Raw genomic sequence first — 20631 nt, forward strand, 5'->3', positions numbered from 1 at the left:
GATAGTATAGATATGATAGGATAAAAGGGAAGATTAATGAACCTACTTTTAAAGAGCAAAAACTTGTTTAGAAATATTTTACATTGCTATGGATTTTAGTTTATTGATACAAGTTTAAACTTAATTTTGTTATACTGTATATATATATATATATATATATATATATATGTGTGTGTGTGTGTGTGTGTGTGTGTGTGTGTGTGTGTGTGTGTATTCCTACTCTTGTTTGAGGTATTATGTTTATGTAACTCATTTAGATTGTAATGGATAAATAAAAATACAGATTAGTCTTCTATGATAGTCAAACTTATAGTCATGTTAAGTTTTCTAGGTATACATAGATATAATTCAATTAGGTAATCTTCAAATACTTCAAAGACCCACGGAATATGCCATTTAAAATATTTTAAAAATGTAGACTTTCTGGACAGTGAGACATGTCTGCTCCTGGCAGCACTGATTTACAACAGAGAGGAGGATGGGCATTGAAGACACTCCATATGGAGTTTTATCTTCTTGGCAAAAATAGCCATTTGGGCAAGAAACTGTTCTTGCTTGGACTGCTTGACAAAATGATGTATCAACTGGACATGCAGGACCCATAGGAAGGTGACCACTGAGCTTTGCTTGGCGAAATGGTCCTTCAGGTTCCTGCTTTGCAGAGGAAACTGCCAGAGATTCTACAGGACACAGAGAGAAGTGACTAAGAGACTCTAGGCCTGTGGGCTGAAGACAGATTTCCCAACTTTACAAAAGAACTTTGGATGACTGTCCAGGCTGCCAGCTGTCTCTCTACTCTTGCAACACTCCCGAAAATTGCTTGCATCCTTCTCCTGTTTCAAAGGTAATATTATATCCTTCTGAGGTCTTTGATATAGTTGAAGACTAGATAGTTATGATTTCCTTAGTTATAATAAAAGATAAGTTAGATATGAAAACTTAGACTCACAAGATAGCTTCTTTAATTTTGTCAAACACAAATAGACTAGATATTATAAATAGACTAGATATTGTAACAATAATTCTTGCTTGATAATTGTTTTGTTATATGTAATTTTACTTTGTTAAAGTTAAAACCTTCCTTTTGAAAAAAAAAAGAAAAGGGGAAGTGCTGTGGATATTGCTCTGTATGCTATGAATGTGCTACTCTGATTTGGTTGATAAAATGCTGATTGGCCAGTAGCCAGGCAGGAAGGATAGTACAGGCAGGATAAGCAGAGAATTCTGGGAAGGGGAAGGCTGAGTGAGGAGCTGCCAGACAGACACACAGGAAGCAAGATGTAAAAGTACCGGTAAGCCACAAACCGCGTGGCAACTTATAGATGATTAGAAATGGTTTAATTTAAGATATAAGAACTAATAGCAAGAAGCCTGAGCCATTAGGCCAAACGGTTTTAATTAATATGAGCTTCTGAGTGATTGAGTGGGCTGCAGAACTAGGAGGGCTTGGCGGACCCGGAGAAAAACTTTCCAGCTATATACCTGAGCCACATCGGCACAGCCACCCTTTCCTCTGATTTTTCTCTAAACATTTTTCTAAATTTTATTTATTTATTTAGTTAGTTTTTTGAGACAGGGTTTCTCTGTGTAGCTTTGTGCCTTTTCCTGGAACTCACTTGGTAGTCCAGGCTGGCCTGGAACTCAGAGATCCGCCTGGCTCTGCCTCCCCAGTGCTGGGATTAAAGGTGTGTGCCACCACTGCTCGGCTAAATTTTATTTTTTGTTCAACAAAAATAGTCTAGTCTTCAACTAGAATGTAGACAAGAAAGGGCAGGACTCTGTTGCTGCTTCTTCACTGTGGTATTCCTAGATGCCTTGAATGTCACAGGCACTCGACAAACATTAACTGAATGAATAAATCAAGCTTAACTACAAAACTGCGGGGGGGGGGGGGGGTCAAAGATAATAAATATCTCTGATGTACCCTAACAAAGTCTCCAGTATCTACAAAGTCTTTGGTCACTGGATTATGTCACAATCAGTGATGTCACTGTTGGGCAGATTCTCAAGCTGTCCTCTGATTTACGCCTTTCAGGCCTTGTAGCCAGCAGGATCCAGAGCTTTCTGAGGGCAGTATGTCTCTGGAGAGCATGTGGGCTCCACAGGCAGCAGACATGGGGGATGGGCCTGCCAAGAAATCCAGCAACCAGGCCTCCATGCAGACACAGCTCCTCCAGACTGCCTCCCTAAAGGATGGCCCAGCAAAGAGGGCAGTATGGGTCCGTCGGGACAGTGCTGAGACAGAAGCTCCTGATAAGACAACTGTGTCGAAGGACAGGCCCAAGTTAGGGGTGACCAAAGCAGTGGTTGTGGATCTTGGCACTGGCTTCTGTAAATGTGGCTTTGCTGGCCTGCCAAAGCCCACTCATAAGATCTCAACAACAGTGGGCAAGCCCTACATGGAGACAGCCAAGACTGGGGATAATCGCAAAGAGACCTTTGTGGGGCATGAGCTCCTTAACCCAGAAATACATCTCAAGATGGTCAACCCCCTGCGTCATGGCATCATTGTGGACTGGGACACAGTACAGGACATCTGGGAATACCTCTTCCGACAGGAGATGAAGATCGCCCCTGAGGAGCACGCAGTCCTGGTTTCAGACCCACCCCTGAGCCCTCACACCAACAGAGAGAAATATGCTGAGATGCTGTTTGAGACCTTCAACACGCCTGCAATGCACATCGCCTACCAATCCCGCCTGTCCATGTACTCATATGGTCGCACCTCAGGCCTGGTGGTGGAGGTTGGCCATGGTGTGTCCTATGTGGTTCCCATCTATGAGGGTTATCCTTTGCCTAGCATCACGGGGAGGCTAGACTATGCAGGATCTGACATGACGGCCTACCTGATGAGCTTGATGAACAGCTCTGGGAAATACTTCACTGAGGACCATATCAGTATTGTGGAGAACATCAAGACAAAATGCTGCTTTGTGGCCCTAGACCCCATTGAGGAGAAGAAAATCCCTCCCAATGAACATGAGATCCATTACACTCTGCCTGATGGAAAAGAAATCCGTCTGGGCCAGGAGAGGTTCCTCTGCTCAGAGATGTTCTTCAAGCCATCTCTGATCAAGTCCATGCAGCTGGGCCTCCACACCCAGACAGTGTCCTGCCTTAACAAGTGTGACATCGCACTCAAACGAGACCTCATGGGGAACATCCTGCTCTGCGGGGGGAGCACTATGCTCAGGGGTTTCCCTAACCGTCTGCAGAAGGAACTGAGCAGCATGTGTCCCAATGACATGCCACAGGTGAACGTTCTACCCGAGAGAGACACTGCAGTGTGGACTGGCGGTTCTATCCTGGCCTCGCTCCAGGGTTTCCAACCATTGTGGGTTCACCGCTTTGAGTACGAGGAACACGGGCCTTTCTTCCTCTACAGAAGGTGCTTCTGAACTGATGCAGCATGGCCACTGTGGTGACAGTGTGTCAGCTTTACTACATGAGGGAACACCTATACACGGTGCTGAGCTGGCATGTTCAGTCCTGTAGCATTAAAAACCCCTGGTGTCCCCTTCCCTTACAGCGTGTCTATTTCCTGACAGAGTAAGAGCCACACAGATGTAGCATCACCTTAAATGATGCACAAACCTGGGAGCGGAGAGGGCTGTGAGGATCAGACATGCACTATGCCAACTGCTCAGTTTCTCTTGGAAGAAACTTGCTCTAACATTATTCTGGCCCTTGTGAGATTCCCACTGTAGGGACTACTCTGTTGTTAAAACATGTTTAAGGAAAAATGTGGTAAAACAAGTTAAGAGTAAATGATGTTATTAAAAATGGTGTTAAAGGATACAAGGGGAGCTGGGCGGTGGTGGGCACGCCTTTAATCCCAGCACTTGGGAGGCAGAAGCAGGTGGATCTCTGTGAGTTCGAGGCCAGCCTGGTCTACAGAGTTACAGGGCAGTCTCCAAAACTACAGAGAGAAATCTTGTCTCAAAAAAAAGAAAGAAAGAAAGAAAAAGATACAAGGGGATCCCCATCCACAATTCCCCATAGAATACTGAGTAAGTTCAGTCTCTCACAAAGCAGCAATGTTTCACATCTGACAGCCAACTCAGACGGCTTAGAACATGCTGGTGAAGATAATCTACCCTGTTTTAACAGCCTGCTTACTCCCCAGTTATGTCTCAAGTCTGGTTTAGAGTCAGCCACCAGGGTGACTGGCTGCTGAGGACTCCCATATTATGACTGTAACATGCCCCAGACCTTAGCACAACTGATAAGATACTATGATGGAAGCACCATGCAGTCCTTGAACCCAGCACACAGGCAGCAACTCCGGACAAAACCAGAACAAAGAGCTAACCCACCAGTCCATCGTTCTGCCAGGGTCCCTAAATGTACTAACCTTGCTTTTCCGGCTTCTGTAGTTCCCTTCCAGCGAACTGTTCTTGCTGAGCTGTGTCAACACAGGATGTGGTTTTTGTGCTCAAAAGCTCACCCTGAGAGAGGTTCAGTGCTACGCTTGGGTCCCAAACACCCATCATAGTTGTCAGCTAATAAATACTTTCTGGCTTGAATCCATGTCCAAGTGGTCTTCTCTGGTGGATACCTCACATTTCTGGGGACCCCAGCGAGATCCCCAGAGACCAGACCTTGACACACTCTGGGTGTCTCAAAGCCCCTTGGAACAGGGAGGAGCTCTAAGGGATATACAACCTGAGACATCCCAGGGTCCCAGGACACCCTCTGATTAACCGTTGCCTAATGCCTTCGAGGGAACAAAACAGTCACCGGGTCTGTCACCTCCAGAGTAAGTCTGACTAAGGTGTCTTCTGTTTAGGACATAAAAGACAGGAAGGCTGCAGATGCAAACCCAGTGTCTGGGATCCATGGGAGGCATCACTGGACTCCCCTGGTCCATTCAGGTGTATGAATGTGTGGTTGTCTTTATTATGTGTCTGTGTGTTTCTGTTGGTTGGGCACACAGATTTAAAATGGGAGAGGGAACGAGCCATCTGGGGACCATGGCTACCACTGCCCCCAAGATGTGGCTGCAGCACCCGTTGCTGTTGTGATAACACCAGTGGTGGTATCAAGCACAGGTCTGGAATGTGGCTGGGCTCTCCAGCCCAGCCACCCCAATCAGTTTCTCTGTATTGATCAATGGCTTGCTCTTACTGACAGAAAATTACAACATGTCCATATGGTTGGGCTTGCCCAGCGGACCGCCTAATTATTTCCAGTTCAAAATAGCCATTTCCAGGTCAGAACATCTCGAGTGGCTAGGACTCCGTGGATTTACATGGTTGCGTAAAGCCTGTGGCCATGTAATCTACGCGCATGCATGGAGTAGCCACACGCGGTCCTGTACGAATGCACGGCCCACTCTTTAAAAAGCCGGCACCATTTTGCACAGGTCTCTTCTCTTCTCTCTCCTCTCCTCCTCTTCTCTCCTCTCCTCACTCACGTGTGTCCTTCACACAGGCCTGCCACGTCTCTTCCTATCCTATATTAATAAACAGCTCTTCTGTGGATTTGTCGTGTTCGGGACGTGTTCCTCGCGGGGCAAGAGCGCCACCTAAATAACTAACACTTACAGCTGATGGAAAGCAGATACATGCTTCAGGATCTGGTCCCCAGGAGTGCTTCCAATAGCTACAACTTTCAGCTCTTAATCAAGAGCCTTTAAGTGTTACTGGGGTTCTTAGTCACATTTGTGACTAAGCATCTAGAAAACAGGCATCTTTACCATGCAGAGGCTCAAGAGCCACTCACCCAACTCCAGGTCTGCCTGGATGTCTTCAAATAGAAAGCCTCACACGTCAGAGCCTGGACCCAGACTGGCGGGACAAGCTGAAGTAGGGGGTTAGAGACAGCAGTGGGAAGACATCTGAGGGCCCATGGTTTGGCAAGATGACTAAGCCTTGCCCTGGAGAGTCAGAGATCAGACAAGAGTTGGGCACACCACACATCTTACCTCAGTTTCTTCTTAGACTATTCTATTGGCAACAACCCAGGAGCACTCACTAAGGGACAAGTCAGGTTGATTAGATCTCCATCTCTCAATGCCTTCTTTACTCAGCGTTGGTAAAGCCTATAAACCCTCAGACTCAGTGTCCTAAAATTCATTAAAGGGTTTTTTTCAATCATAAATCACTTCTATCTCTGGATCCATAGGGGTTGATGGTGAAGGGTCTTGATGAGGGAGGGTGGGAAATGATTTCTGAAGGGAGTCTCCAGGAAGCTCCAGGCGTAGACACAGAATGTCAACGGAAAGCTAATACAGCAGCATTCCTTCTCAAAGCACTTCTCACTGGATCCACCTGTCCCAGTAGAAAAGGCTTCACACAGAGAAACATGTAACAGTTTAGTATTTCTGATGTCATCTAAGTTCAACAGTTAACTGGAGGAAACACGACAAGTTTGTTACTTCGGGATGAAAATATGTACTACTATCGTGGTGGTTTGAAATAAAATGGTCCCCAAAGGGAGTGGCACTATTAGGGGGTGTGGCTTTGTTGGGAGTGGGTGTGGCCTTGTTGGAGGAAGTGTGTCACTGTGGAGGCAGGCTCTGAGGTTTCCTATACTCCGCCCAGTGTGTCAGTCAACTTCCTGTTGCCTCTGAGTTAGCTCCAGCACCATGTCTGCCTGCATGCCACCATGCTCCTGGCCATGATGATAATGGACCTCTGACAATGTAAGTGAGCCCCCCCTCAATTAAATGTTTTCATTTATAAGTTGCCGTGGTCATGATGTCTTTTTAGACAACTATCTCGTCAATAGAGGCAGGGAAATTGAAAATACCCTGCCTAAATCCCATCTCAGGCAAAGAATGTCACTCAAAATGGCTATAGGTAGCTCAGAAAAGTGAAGTTCCTTTGTTCAAGGACACTGAAGTTTGTGGATTCAGAACCCAAATCCTCATCTTTATACCAAGATGTCTGTGGAAGTTTTTGAGTAAAGAGAGTAAGGGTTGTTCAGGGCCCAGGAAAGGGCTTACAAGCACAGAGAACACAGGGCTCAGGAGTCAAGAGCACCATTCAGGGTTGCCAAACTGGACCAAGGGAGCCTTAGGTGGGTACAGCCTCTTGAGCAATGGTTCTCAACCTGTGGGTCATGACCCTTTTGTATCAGATATTTACAATTCCTGACAGTAGCAAAATTACAGTTATGAAGTAGCAACAAAATGATTTTATGGCTGGACGTCACCACAACATGAGGAACTATATTCAAGGGTCACAGCGTTAGGAAGGTGGAGAACCACTGCCCTACCTTGAGCATTTAGTTAGCTATATGTATGTGGAGGTTTCAATCCTCATCCACATGTGCAAGAGCTGAAGACTCCCGTGGGCTTATGCAGTATGGACTGGCAAAACAGGGAGTGGTTTCAATGAGAACGGGCCCCCGAGGCTCTTACGTTTGAACTCTTAGTCACCGGTAAGTGGCAGTCTGAGAAGAATTAGGAGCATGGCCTTGTGGGAGGACATGTGTCACTGGGAGTGAGCTTTGAGGTTCCAAAAGCGCATGCCAGGTCCAGTGATGTAAAGCTCTCAGCTACTTTTCCAGCACCATGCCTGCTTGCCTACATCCATGCTCCCCACCATAACAGTGATGGCCAATCCTCTGAATGTAAGCAAGCTCCCAATTAAATGCTTTCTCCTACAAGAGCTACCTTGGTCATGGAATCTTTGCACTGCACTAGAACAGTAAGACAAGGAGGGGAAAAAAATCTGACTTTGCTTTCCAACTTGCAATCACCTTAAATTACTAAGAACTGCCAGGTTTTTGCTTTGTTTCTAAATGCCCTTCAACTGGGGTAAGTAGAGCACGCTAATTCCAGAATTCAGGGGCAGAGAGGTTGGAGGCCTGTAGCCAGTTCAAGACCAGCTTGACTGCACAGTGAGTTTTATACGTGTGTGTTTGTGTGTGTGTGTGTGTGTGTGTGTGTGTGTGTGTGTGTTTGTGTGTTTGTGTGTACACATAAAGAGACAAAGATTATTTAAAATGTGTAGAAGTGCTAAGTTCTACAAGCTATAAAGACATAAAAACACTAGGACTGGGAGTGTAGCTCACTTGATTTGCACGCACAGGGTACTGGGGTTCAAGACCCAGCACCACAAATTAAGAATGATAATCCCTCAACAGCTCCAAATACTGGCTTCTGTCCCAGATTTGAGAGTGTGAATATGAAGTCTACTGATGGAGGAAGACGGCTCTCTGCAAGTTACCTACTGATGGCCGTAGCACTGGACAAGTTCCAGGACAACACTGGCCAGAGAACAACCCTTACTCAACACGAGCCAGAGAAATCAAGATCTTTTAATTATTGTGGTGAGAATTTGCATTGAGCTAGAGCCTGGGGAACCATGTGCTTTCTAACTGACAGTTTTCTCCAAAGTTAGCTCTCATTCCCCTTGTCCCACACCGTACAGCTCCCTCCATGTCTCAGCCTTCAATACAGAGGGCCTGCTATGCCTACTTATCTCAAAATCAGCAAAATTTACTCCTACACAGATAAGAGTGGCCATAAATGGTACAAATTAGTTCCTCTTGCTGTAGTATTATGTTTTTGTTTGTTTGAGACAGGGTCTTTCTAAGTAACTGTGGCTGTCTGTCCTGTAACTCATTATGTAGACCAGACTGGCCTTGAACTCAAAGATCCCAGTGGGATTAAAGGCATGCACTACCACACTTAGATGCTGAAACATTAAAGAAAGTGAGCATCTGTGAAAATTTACACCATTGTCAGCAGGCACATTTACCCCCATTTCTAGTCTGTTAGCATGGATTCTTCACTGTTATCCAAAGAAAGAGCATTCCAATACAACAAATGCCACACAAGTAAGTTACAGTGTTCACTGATCCCTGACAAAGAGTCATTACAAAGTACTCACAGCATTTGAAACTGATATCTAATTGTAGTAAACCCATTATAGGGTGAATCAAAAAGTAGATCTCTCCAAAGCACAATGTACACTGTCTTCTTTTTCTATTCAATGAAACATCAAAAAATATACAGAAAAGTTGAATTATATAGCAAATACTTAGGTTAGTCTTTCTAAAATTACAATTTTGGGTAATCTATATACTGAGGGTCAAAAGCAGCATTCTCTGTTAGTTTACACATAGTAATAAAAGCCTGGTTCTGATATTAAAAGCATAAGAGAGATTTTTAACTGTACTCCAGGATCGGCTATGAAATTCTTGTTGGGGAGGGACATTATTTTCCTAGGTGATATACCCACAAAAAATTCCCTGAGTTCCAGTAACTAGCCTTCCACATCTGCTCATGCAAGCAACCCCAAGTGAACTTAAAAAGACATGAAAACAGGAGAGTGGCTTCTAGGGAAGAAAGAAGATTTCAGCAGTAGAGATAGGGGAACAACTAAAATTCATTATGTTCATGTAGAAAACTGTCAGAGAATTCTTAAAAAGCCTCTTATTAAAATAAATTGACTATTCCTAAACAACAAAAAAGAGAAACTAATCTCATTCTTCCAAAAGCCTTTGGAAACAGAATGAAGCAGGTCAGGTAAACACCACACAGAAAGTGAATGAGTCTGCCTGGACAGACAAACAGGACTCAGTAAAGGAGGCAGTGTCTAGAGAACAAAGTAACCCCAACCCTGCTACCATACCATGCCTGCTGTCTACCCCTTACTGAAGTGCAGGACACTGTCAACAGATTCCAGTCCATCTCATCCTACTGTTGATGACTCTCCAGCAGAATATACACGGGCAATGAAACAGTCTCTACAACAGTGCAGTTAAGGAGTGTCTCAGGTAGGGTTCTACTGCTGTGAAGAGACTGACTCTAGGACCACAGCTACTCTTATAAAGGAAAGCATTTCACTGGGACTGACTTACAGTTCAGAGGTTTAGTTCATTGTCTTCATGGTGGGAAACACGATCATGGCAGGAAGCATGGTGGCGTGCAGGCAGACGTGGTGCTAGGAGGTAGCTGAGAGTTCTACATCCAGACCATCGGACAGTGAGACACTGGGCCTCGCTTATGCATCTGAAAGCTCAAAGGCTGTCCCCAGTAACACACTCCCTCCAACAAAAGCATACCTACAACAAGGCCATACCTCCTACTAGTGCCTCTCCCTAACACTATGGGGTTCATCTTCATTCAAACCACAAGGAGGTTTAGCCCAATTAAAGCTGGTAGCACATAACCTGGCCGAATGACACATTTAATTAAGAAAAAAACTTTTTTTTTAAGATTTATTTATTTCGTATGTATGAGTGTTTTGCCTGCATGTAGGTTTGTGTACTACATGCTTGCCTGGTGCCCACTGAGGTCAGCAGAGGGCATTAGATCCCCTGGAACTGGAGTAAGAGAGGGTTGTGAGCTGCCATGTGGGTGCTGGGAATCAAACCCAGGTCCTCTGCAAAAGCAGTAATTGCTCTTAACTGCTGAGTCGATGCTTCAGACCCAAACACATTTAACTTTTTATTCTGCTTTGAGTTGGGTGAAAAGATGCCAGCCATGCATGCAATCACATCAACTAAATGTCGGCAGCACTAACAGCCTGTTTTCATATAATACACTACACTAGCAATGCAAAACAATTTGAAATGTGATTCCACTTGTCGTCTTCTTCTTCTTCTTTTGAGGTAGAATGAAATATCATTCACTATCAACAACAGGAACTAAGGATCAAATCAATGATAGTTGTCCAAAGTTGCAAGGGAAACCAAGCCTGGATCTGAATGAGAATCAAGTTCACAATTTTTTTGCTTTAGTAACTACGTTCTCAAATAGCACTAAATACAAGAACAGCAAGTTGGGTTGTTCTGAGATAAGGTCCTGCTGTAGCCCATGCTGGTCTCAACCTTGCACCAATCCATTCTGCCTCAGCTTCCTGAGTTGCTGGGATTATAGGCATGTGCCAACCATGCCCAACTAAAAATAGCAATTACAAAAAAAAGACTGTAATATGTTAGCTAAAACAAAGTTCTGATAGTACTTGAGATGCACACCCCAAAAAAGACCCAGACTGCCTAGTGCTAACTAACCGCTGGTGCGCATAGCAGCTGCAGGCAGTGTAAAGACAGTCCATCCTCCATCCCAGTTCTCAGCCAGGCCTCTGAGGAGCGACAGCCAGAAGCAATGAGGAGGGAGTGGGCAAATGGTCTTCCCACGGTCCTTCCTAACAGGCCCGTCATTCCAGCAGGCTCAGCTTCCACAGGTGTTTCTGGTCAATCTTTGGTGGCACACAAACCCCAACATCTGAAAGCAAGAACGGAAGAGAAGCGATAATGGGCCTGCAACCTTCCTAACTCTGTAGGTCAAAGCAAGCACAGCCTGGAAGCCCTGCCCAGAGACGAGGACAGGCATCAGGCTTCAGGCATGTTCATTAGCAGAGTCAGTATTTGAACAGGCACAGGCAGTAGTTTTATTGTTTGTTAATTTTTAGATGTGTTTTGCAGCTGGAGACCTTTTCTCCAGCCCCCACCAAGCCCTGTTAGTCCGACAACCCACTTATAAAATACACACACAGACACTCATATTATTTAAACTGCTTGGCCATTAGCTCAGGCCTACCACTGTCTAGCTGTTACTCTTATATTCAGCCCATTTCTATTAATGTATACTTTGCCACATGGCTCGTGGCTTACCGGCACCTTACATCTTCCTTGTCCTGGCGGCCGCTGGCAGTGTCCCCTCAGTCTTCCTGTTCTCCCAATTCTCCTCTCTCTTAGTCCCGCCTATACTTCCTGCCTAGCTACTGACCAATCAGTGTTTTACTTACCAATCAATCATCCACAGCAGTGTATTATGTACGTGAATGTTTTATCTGCATATATGTACCTACACCATATGCACACAGTGCCTGTGGAGGCCAAGTGGGCACTGAATCCTAGGGAAGTGTTTTGGATGGTTTGTAAGGCACTATAGGTGAACCAACCCTGGTCCTTTGCAAGAATAGTGCTCTCAAACCCCAAGCCATCTCTCCAACCCTGCAGTGTCCATGTTTAAAAACATTGTCGAATTGTACACCTAAGATCCTCTTCTCTGTACTATGTGTGAAGATTTTCCGAATTTCCAGAATGAAATAAAACATGCCAGCATGTGAGAGCAAGTCGATGGAATGACAAAGTCTAGTAGACTTCTATGAACAGGACAGTCAGCAAAACCCTGACTTTAAAGTGAAGCAGGGTGCAGTTTCAGGTAGGGATTCTGTCTTTATGACCTAAAACTTTGGTATTTCTTCATTTAGACTTTAGGAGTCTCTTATCTGACAAGGAACCATATATAGGAAGCACAGACATGAAAAAAGTATATATAAGGAACCAGGTGGTGGTGGTGCACGCCTTTAATCCCAGCACTCAGGAGGCAGAGGCAGGCGGACCTCTGTGAGTTCGAGGTCAGCCTGCTCTGCAGAGCTAGTTCTAGGACAGCCAAGGCTACACAAAGGAACCCTGTCTCAAAAGAACAAATAATAATAATAATAATAATAATAATAATAATAATAATAATATATATTTAAAGCTGTTCCTCTCATTATTTGCTAATAATTAAATTTCTAGCAGTATATCTGCATAAGTACTATTAAAATGATTTTAAAATATTTAGCAACATAACAAACATCTTCAAGAGAATTTTTAAACCATGAGTTTGTACTTTATACAAACACATGCTTATACACACATAAATTAACTATAAATTGCCTGATCACAGCCCTGTGTCATCTTGTGAGGATCAAATTTTAATTTTCTTCAATGTACTTTGCAATCCAGATTTTCCTATTGAACATACAGTTTCTAATTACCCATGTTTACTATGCCCAGCATTTCCCAGAAATACACACCACCACCACCACCAAACCAAACTATATACACAAAGCCCACCATGAGTTTTGGTTATAAAAGAATATCAGTACCAAAACGGGGTTAAACAAGGTCCATAATTTCACAGTGGTTAAAGCTTGAATGAGATTTTATCTTTAAAAAAAGTTATAGAGGAATCTACTGTCTTTTAAAAACAGGACATAATTACAACATACTTGATTCCAGAGTTAACCAAGAATAAGTATCAAACTATGGGCAGGAGGTTGACAACCTGGCCACTGACAGCAAAAGAGGGCGTGTTTTACATTTTCATGTTTGACTTTCATGAGGCAAGAATTATTTTAATAAATACTTTAATACTTTGATGACTCTTCAGTGAGGCTTTACCAGTCAGATCCCCTTGGGAAGCACTCAAAACCCTAAGATCCAGCCTCAAGTCTGGAACTTTCCCAACACCACTACAAGCTATGTCATGAAATCCTCCACTTCTGCAAGACCTGCAATCGATCAACCAATCAGTGCTGCTATATGACCTGTATGACCTGTATCCCACAGAGAACGACCTGCAGGCGTTGCCAATGCCTCCAGTAATGAGAGTATATTCACACGACTGTTAGCTGGGGAAGGGCAATGGGGTTATTTGAATGGAACTAACTACTTTTGAATCACAACTTTACCCCTTCCTACCTGTTAGGATTTGAATGTAAAGCCACCACACATACACATAACCTAGGTATTTAAACAATTGATCCCAAGCTAGTGGCAGTGCTTTGGGAGATTGTAGGACCTTTTGGACATGGGGCACAGCTGGCAGACACGGGAGCTGAGTTGAAGTGGGGTTTATGAGCTATGCTTCTGCCTGGATTGAACCTGACCTTTCTGGTTCCTGGTTGGTGTCATGCTACAATCAGCTGCCACCTAACCCTGCCACCATAGCAGCAAGCTGCTCCTACCAACACACTGTCCCTGACATGATGGGGTGATTTTGTCACAGTGACAAAAAATGTAATTAAATACCACCCAGCCTTGGAGCCACAGGACACTGATGTTATAAATTCAGATGAGGAGCCCTCACATGTTACAGACTTTACAGAGAAAAGCAGAAGTGTCCTCTGATGCTGGTCAGCCACTAGAAAAACTCAGGGCAAGGGGTGACTGGAGCTCTCCTGAAGGTCATCACCAGCAGCAAGAATGGGTGTAGGGACTAGACAACAAAACAGAATAGTAAAACGGCCTTAGGTCTAAGACCAAGTCTCTGTTCACAGGATAAGTCTTCCTGCAGAAGTGTTGGCAAAGGCAGCCTGCCAAATCCCAGGCAGAAAGGAACAAGGACCACAACTCCCGGCAGATGAGAGACAAGATGACAACCAAGGTGTTGGGGAACATGCAGGCCTACTCCAAATGTCATCAAAACGCTATCACAGCACAGCTTTTCCATGAAAACGATTCCAGACCATTGCCTGTCACACCCGAGCAAGTAACGGAAGTTTTCAAAGGCAGTTAGCTTAGAATTTACCAGCAGCTTCCCAGAGCCCAAGGAGGCTGGGATGGTGGAGCTTCCACCGGAAATGCAAATACTTAGGTGTCAAATACAGGCCAGTGAATTTCAAGATGAAGCTTCGATGGTCCCAAACTTTTAGGACTATGTCATGTAACTGAGAACCATCTCTCATGACAAACAAAATGTTTTAGGTTGAACTAAGCAGGAAATGTACAGAAATGACAATATTTAGATGTGCCTTCAAGTTCTAACATCAGTTGCAAGGTGATACAAATATCCGTCCCCTAAAAATGTTCTGAAGATGGGAAGGGTAACTGCAATAGCCGAAATCCCAACTCAGAAGTCTCCCACGTGTGTAGGTGTGCACTTTCAGGCTCATGCTGCAATTGTGACATGCATATGTGCATGGATACACGGGCATGCACCTGTCACTGCATTTTTTTTAAAGCCAAGTTGTTGTTGGTTTAGACAAGGCTTTACGTCAGCTGTAAATACAGGCACTATGAGAGAGGGGAGAGATGTTAGAGACAGATAGGCACAGATTTCTCAAGAGTCCATTTACACAGACAGACATACAATTTCATGTTGTGCCGGGAGTGGTGGTGCACACCTTTAATCCCAGCACTTGGGAGACAGGGATCTCTGTGAGTTCAAGGCCAGCTTGATCTGTAGAGTGAGTTTCAGGCTAGCCAGAATTACAGTGAGACCTTGTCTCCAAAAACACAAACAAACAAATATAAGTCATGTTGTATCCTCCCCTCCAAGCCACCACCACCAGAAGTATTAGAGCCACTTGAAATGTGGCTCAGAATTCAAAGGACCCTTACACAGCTGACCTCCCTGCAGTCAGTCACCTGCAGTCTCCGTGTGCAGCAGGAGACAATGTGGAGAGAGAAGTCACTTACCGAGAACAGGGACAGGAGGCGGCAGCGGTGGCTGCTGCAGCGGTGGCTGCTGCTGCTGCTGCTGCTGCTGCTGCTGCTGCTGGTAAGAGGCAGTGATGCTATTCACAGTGGAACTCGGACCTAGGATCTAAGAGGAAAACAGGTTATGTGAGCAGAGATTGTGCTTCAGGTGGTGGCAGACCTAATGTCTCCACTAGGAGCAACTGAGCCTGCTGTCTTTCTCAGCCATGGTACCGACATGATAGCATCCTTTCCTGTGTGACTGCAACACGCCAGCTTCTTTTTTTTGTTTTTTGTTTTTGGAGCTGAGGATCAAAGCCAGGGCCTTGCGTTTGCTAGGCAAGCGCTCTACCACTGAGCTAAATCCCCAACCCCATGCCAGCTTCTCTACTCCCATCTCAGACCTCTAAGTCTCCTGACTCCCAGAAACAGGTAACAGAGGAGAAGGGGCTCTAAACAATACCTGCCTGGCCTTTTCCAAATGAGCAGACCATAACCTATGGGGAGGGGAAAATCAAAGTATATGGGATACACAAAGGATCCATTCTACTCAAAGAACTGTAAGAAATAGTAATTTTTATATTAAAAGAAACACACAGATGTGTCATCATATGGGTGGATGTCACTGGGGTCCATGCTGCAGTGAGACTCTGGCAGATACCAGCCCTCTGCTTTGCTCTCATTTACCTTTGCCTGTGTCCCTGCCGGAACACTGTCAGCAGTAACACCGTGAGCTCAAGAGCACCTAAAGTGACTCATGGCACCCTGAACATGGCCCATTTCCATACCGGCAAACAAAGCAAATATGTATATTTTCCCTACAAGAGTCACACAGTTGGTACCTTAGAAAGTAATGTGATCTGAACAAAAGTGGAGAGGCATTCTAAATTACTGACTTCAAAACACTGCAGTTTTGAAGATAATTGCATTTCTAGGCAACACCCATAATAGTAAATTCAAACATTTGCGGCATCCAGATTTTTAGCTGCTGTTTTATTTTTGTTTTTGGTTTTTTTGTCTTTTGAGACAGGGTTTCTTTGCGTAGCTTTGCACCTTTCCTGGAACTCACTCTGTAGCCCAGGCTGGCCTCAAACCCACAGAGATTCCCGTGCCTCTGCCTCCCGAGTGCTGGGATTAAAGGTGTGCGCCACCACCGCCCTGCTCTTGTTGTGGTTTGTAAAGTGCTCTTTACAAATATCCACCCTCTTATCAAACCTTCCAAACATTCTGGTAAAACACCCAGGGAAGTATCCCCAGTAACCTAGGAAATGAAAACCTAGAATCCAACACATTTCTAGCCAGTGGAATGATTGCAACCTCCTGTCGCTAAGTACCAAATCCACCCTTGGAGAGCCAGTGAGGCCGGGGCGGGGCATGATGCCCTCTTCTCTTCACGCTGCTCCCCTGTTGTGTTCCACCGACAGGGACTAGGGGAGCGCAAGGCTGGAAGGGAGAGTAGCATGCTTGTTTTTAAGGGCTAGTCACTCCAGCTTCCACTCACCTCTGTACACTGAAACCAGCCTCATCAGGACCCCCACCCTCAACTCTCTCCCTAACCAGAAACGGGCTTCGACCTGTCACCATCCCCAAGCTCTCCCCTTTCCTCCCTCTGCAGGGGTAGAAGCTACTTCTCCAGCCATTCTGTTTCCCTCTCAATCTCCTCTTTTGCCTTTTCAGCCCTTCAATGCTTATTTAATCAACCATGTATTAAACTCTCCGCGGGGAATTAGCAGGTGTGGATTCTGTTTTCTGTATTGAACTCTGAGTGACAACCAGCCTTTCTAAATCCTAATCAAAACTCCACAGTAGACTCGAGGGCTCAAGTAGCCAGCAGAGGCCTAAAAACCAGATGGATGCTAATACATGGCAATGCTTCGTGGGACAGAGAGCTCACCCACCCCCTCCATGACTGCAGACCTAGGAAGGAAGACATCAACTCTAATTCTAGCTTCCCCTCCCTACTCCACTGTCACTGAGGATTTTCCAATCATCCCTATGAGAGCTGCTCTATCTGAAAAGAAAGATAATAACCTACTTCACCTTAACACGAAACAGGCAACCAGACTGCCGAGGTAAGGACAAAGCTAAGGCAGTTGGACTCTGACACTCGAAGAGCAAGTCTTCTTTGACTCCTGACTCTGGGGATGACGGGGCGAAGGGCGAGACTACACGTGGTGCCGGAGGAAACTTACAGATGTGACTGCACTCTGCTGGTCGGCAAGAGTCCAGACTTCTGGAACTGCCCTTTCCAGCAGCTTCAGAGTACTCTCAAAGGCCTTCTGTAACTCCTTTCCTTGCTCTTCAAACTCAAAGAGAAAGAGCACCTTTAAAATAGTGCTCACTTCATCTGGAGAGAAGAAATATGGAAGCGGTGAGTTGTAGCCCCAGCTCAGGCTGGAATCATACAGTAACTTCTTTCCCAGGTAACAGTGTCTAATGCCACCCCACAGATGCATTCTTCCATCCTCTTCTTCCCCAAAGTTACGTAATTCAGCACATCAGAAGGAAAGAGACACTCAGTGAACGAGCAGAAAGCTGTGCTGTGCTGTCCTGTCCCTGGCCTAAGCACTACTAACTAGCTCACAGGAAGGCTTCTCTTTTAGGGGCTGGGAAGGGCTGACTAAGGAATGTGTGTGGACATGAGCTTCCCGCTGACTGGTTATGTCTCCCCTCTAACTCAGTGGTTCTCAACCCTCCTAACACTGCAATCCTTTAATATAATGCCTCATGTTGTGGTGACCCTCAACCAAAACTTATTTTCACCACTACTTCCCAACTGTAATTTTGCTACTGCGATGTACTGTAAACATCAGATATGCAACCTTGTGAAAGGGTTGTCTGATGCCCCCAAAGGGGTCCTGGCCCACGGGTTATAGAATCACTGCTCTACCTCGAAAACAGCATCACTTTTGCTTGTTTGTTTGTAAACATTTTGTTTGTGAGATCAGAAGGCAACTTTCATGGAGGTGACCTTTCCTTCTGTGATGTGGGTCCCAGGGATGGACATCAGATTGCCAGGCTAGGTAACAGGAATTTTTAGCCTCTGAGCCATCTCAACAGCCCCATATTGCATCTTAACTATGTATACAGCATGCCTATCTGTGGTACTGCTTGCTACTTTCTGTGGTCAAGAATCATGGTGAGCACTGAGACCATACCTTTCAACTTCTCAATGCTCTGTACCACTTCCTTCAGAGCCTCCAAAAGCGCCAGGTCCTCTAGAGGACCCCCTTCTTTGAGGCTGTGCTTTTTCCGCTCTGCCTTGCGCCGGTTTTTAGATGACCTCCTGTCAGAAATGAGAGATGGTGAAAAGGAGGCTCCTCCTGTGCCTGCTGGCCACCACTTTCTAAGAAAGCAGAGCATCTACAGACAGCATTCCTATCTGGGAGACGTTAGTAAAGAGATGTTACAGCCACATGTAACCAGTGGAGTCTAGGGAGAGGCAAATGAGGACAGCTAAAGAGCTGTCTCTCCCTTCAGTTTGGATTAAAATGCAGGGGAAGATCAGGAGTGATGGCATACGCCTTTCGTTCCAGCACCCAGGAGGTAAAGACAGGTGGATCTCTATGCATGAGAGGCCAGCCTGGTCTACACAGCAAATACCAGGCCAGCCAGGGCTTCATAGTGAGACCCTGTCTTAAAAAATAAAGGACAAGGTAAAATAAAGTTTACCTGATAACACATTGGAACAATGAAGAGAAGGAAAAAACAAGCCAGGCAGTGGTGGCGCATGCCTTTCATCCCAGCACTCGGGAGGCAGAGGCAAGCGGATCTCTGTGAGTTCGAGGCCAGCCTGGTCTACAGAGTGAGATCCAGGACAGGCACCAAAGCTACAGAGAAACCCTGTCTCAAAAAAAAAAAAAAGAAAAAGAAAAAGAAAAAAGAAAAAAGGAAAAAAAAAGTAAAGAAAAGAAGAGGAGGAGGAGGAAGAAGAAACCAATGTGAGTTCTATTGTAAGAAGTGAACTTTAGAGGCAGCCTCATTTCAAGGAGGAGCTGGAAGTCCTTGTACAGTGTACACTGGCCTGAGGACATTCTCTCCCTGCCCCTGCACTGTCCATGCCGACTGGGTCTCATACTTACGCAGACGCCCTGGAGGTGCTGTGGGACTGTCTGCTACTCAGCTCACTGCCACTCTCCGAGAAGAGCTCTGACTCCGGAGCGTGGGCCACCTGGGGATCTAGAAAAGACAGACCAGACACAGACAGAAGTGACCATACACTCAATCAGCACGGTGGACAGTACAAAGTGGATCTCAAAACGAATGAGGTACATTCATACACTCATTATTCTCACTACACATCTGTGCTTTTCCACAGTTCTTCTTTTCCTTTCTAAGCGGTAGGTGGGGAGGAATTAGGAAACTCATTTCGTGAATACTGAAGATGTCACTGCTCTGGTCGGACGGGTAAAGGTGGGAAAGTTTCTGATTTCTGCCTGGCTCTGACCCTAAGCACTTCTCCAACACAGACTTCCTGGAGTTTCAGGCAGCTACGCCACAGCAAGAAAACAACAGGAGTAGTCTGTCTCTACTCAGCAGCTCGTGTGGAGGTTAACCCTCAACGGGACATGATGAAAGCAAGGGATGCATGACGTTCAGTCCTGCATCCTGCGTCCTGTGGGTCTGTGCAGCGAGACTGGTGTTGTCCTCACTTTCTTACACAGGTACTCTCGTCAGCCTGCTTTCCAGACAATGCCTTCCCTAAATGTCAAACATATGTTGGCGCCAACACTCTTCCACCTCCCAAACCATGAGCCCAAACCATCCCTTTCTCTTTATAAACTGACACAGGCCAGCAGCACAGTCAAGGTGCCCGGGGGCCATCTTCCACACACCGCCACAGAGTCAACGGGCTTCTCAGAGGCACTCACCCTCAGGCACCCGGGGTGCTTGTTTCTTGAGTTCTCGAACCACCAGCAAACGTTTTTTATGGCGAATGAATGTGTCTGTCTGCGAGTCCAGAAAGGCCATGTAATTTTTATGGGCTGAGGATGCAAAACGAAGAATACCTTGAGCGTGATTTTTTAAGCAAAGAGATAAAACTTAAGTGAAGGGGTGTGATAAAGGTGGTCTAAAACTCAACAGCAACAAAAAATGTATCCAGGTCTACCAACCAAGACTTTTTCATTCCATTAATAAGTTGGAAAGACCAGATCTCAGAGTTCATCAATACTGTTGGGAACAAAAAAGGTCCTTGCACCCACAGAGCCTTCAAGGAAACCAGAAATGTTAAGCACTCAGCATTGTCTTTGCAATGGAAAAGATATAAAACCTGTTCTTCCATCCAGAAAGTTGGGAATTGGAGATGATGAATAGCCTGGAGATCTGTGTTATCTGTTAGGTTAGGCTGTATCAAGGTTTCACAACCAGGACCAGAGGTGGCTAGTCATTAATCTAAATGACCCTCACATTACTTGTATAGCCAGGGGCTCCCCAAGCTCCCACAACCAGGACTAGAGGTGGCTAATAGCTCAAATG

The 20631-nt window shown here is 45.3% G+C and overlaps 2 protein-coding genes across 5 annotated transcripts in view; one reads left to right on the forward strand and one right to left on the reverse strand.

The window, feature by feature from the left end:
- Window positions 1-2028: 2028 nt before the first annotated feature.
- On the forward strand, window positions 2029-3514 carry Actl7a (actin like 7A). The gene has a single exon (XM_036177244.1). It carries the CDS (start codon window positions 2076-2078, stop codon window positions 3396-3398), a length of 1323 nt encoding a protein of 440 aa, XP_036033137.1. The 5' UTR covers window positions 2029-2075; the 3' UTR covers window positions 3399-3514.
- Window positions 3515-10380: 6866 nt separating this feature from the next.
- The window catches only part of Elp1 (elongator complex protein 1), a 63446-nt gene continuing 53195 nt past the window's right edge, over window positions 10381-20631 (reverse strand). For all 4 annotated transcript variants that reach the window (XM_036178146.1, XM_036178149.1, XM_036178147.1 and 1 more), the window contains exons 32-37: window positions 20025-20138; window positions 19236-19332; window positions 18312-18439; window positions 17346-17500; window positions 15154-15280; window positions 10381-11185 (exon numbers count right to left, since the gene is read on the reverse strand). In XM_036178146.1, the coding sequence (XP_036034039.1) occupies window positions 11118-11185; window positions 15154-15280; window positions 17346-17500; window positions 18312-18439; window positions 19236-19332; window positions 20025-20138 (689 nt within the window). In that variant the 3' untranslated portion in view covers window positions 10381-11117. The remainder of the gene's footprint in view (window positions 11186-15153; window positions 15281-17345; window positions 17501-18311; window positions 18440-19235; window positions 19333-20024; window positions 20139-20631) is intronic.

The sequence above is a fragment of the Onychomys torridus genome, chromosome 2, assembly GCF_903995425.1.
Source record: "Onychomys torridus chromosome 2, mOncTor1.1, whole genome shotgun sequence".
Taxonomy (NCBI): domain Eukaryota; kingdom Metazoa; phylum Chordata; class Mammalia; order Rodentia; family Cricetidae; genus Onychomys; species Onychomys torridus.

Bases quoted from the DNA above. Each gene is read 5' to 3' on its own strand.
- Actl7a (XM_036177244.1), top strand. From the start codon at position 2,076: ATGTCTCTGGAGAGCATGTGGGCTCCACAGGCAGCAGACATGGGGGAT.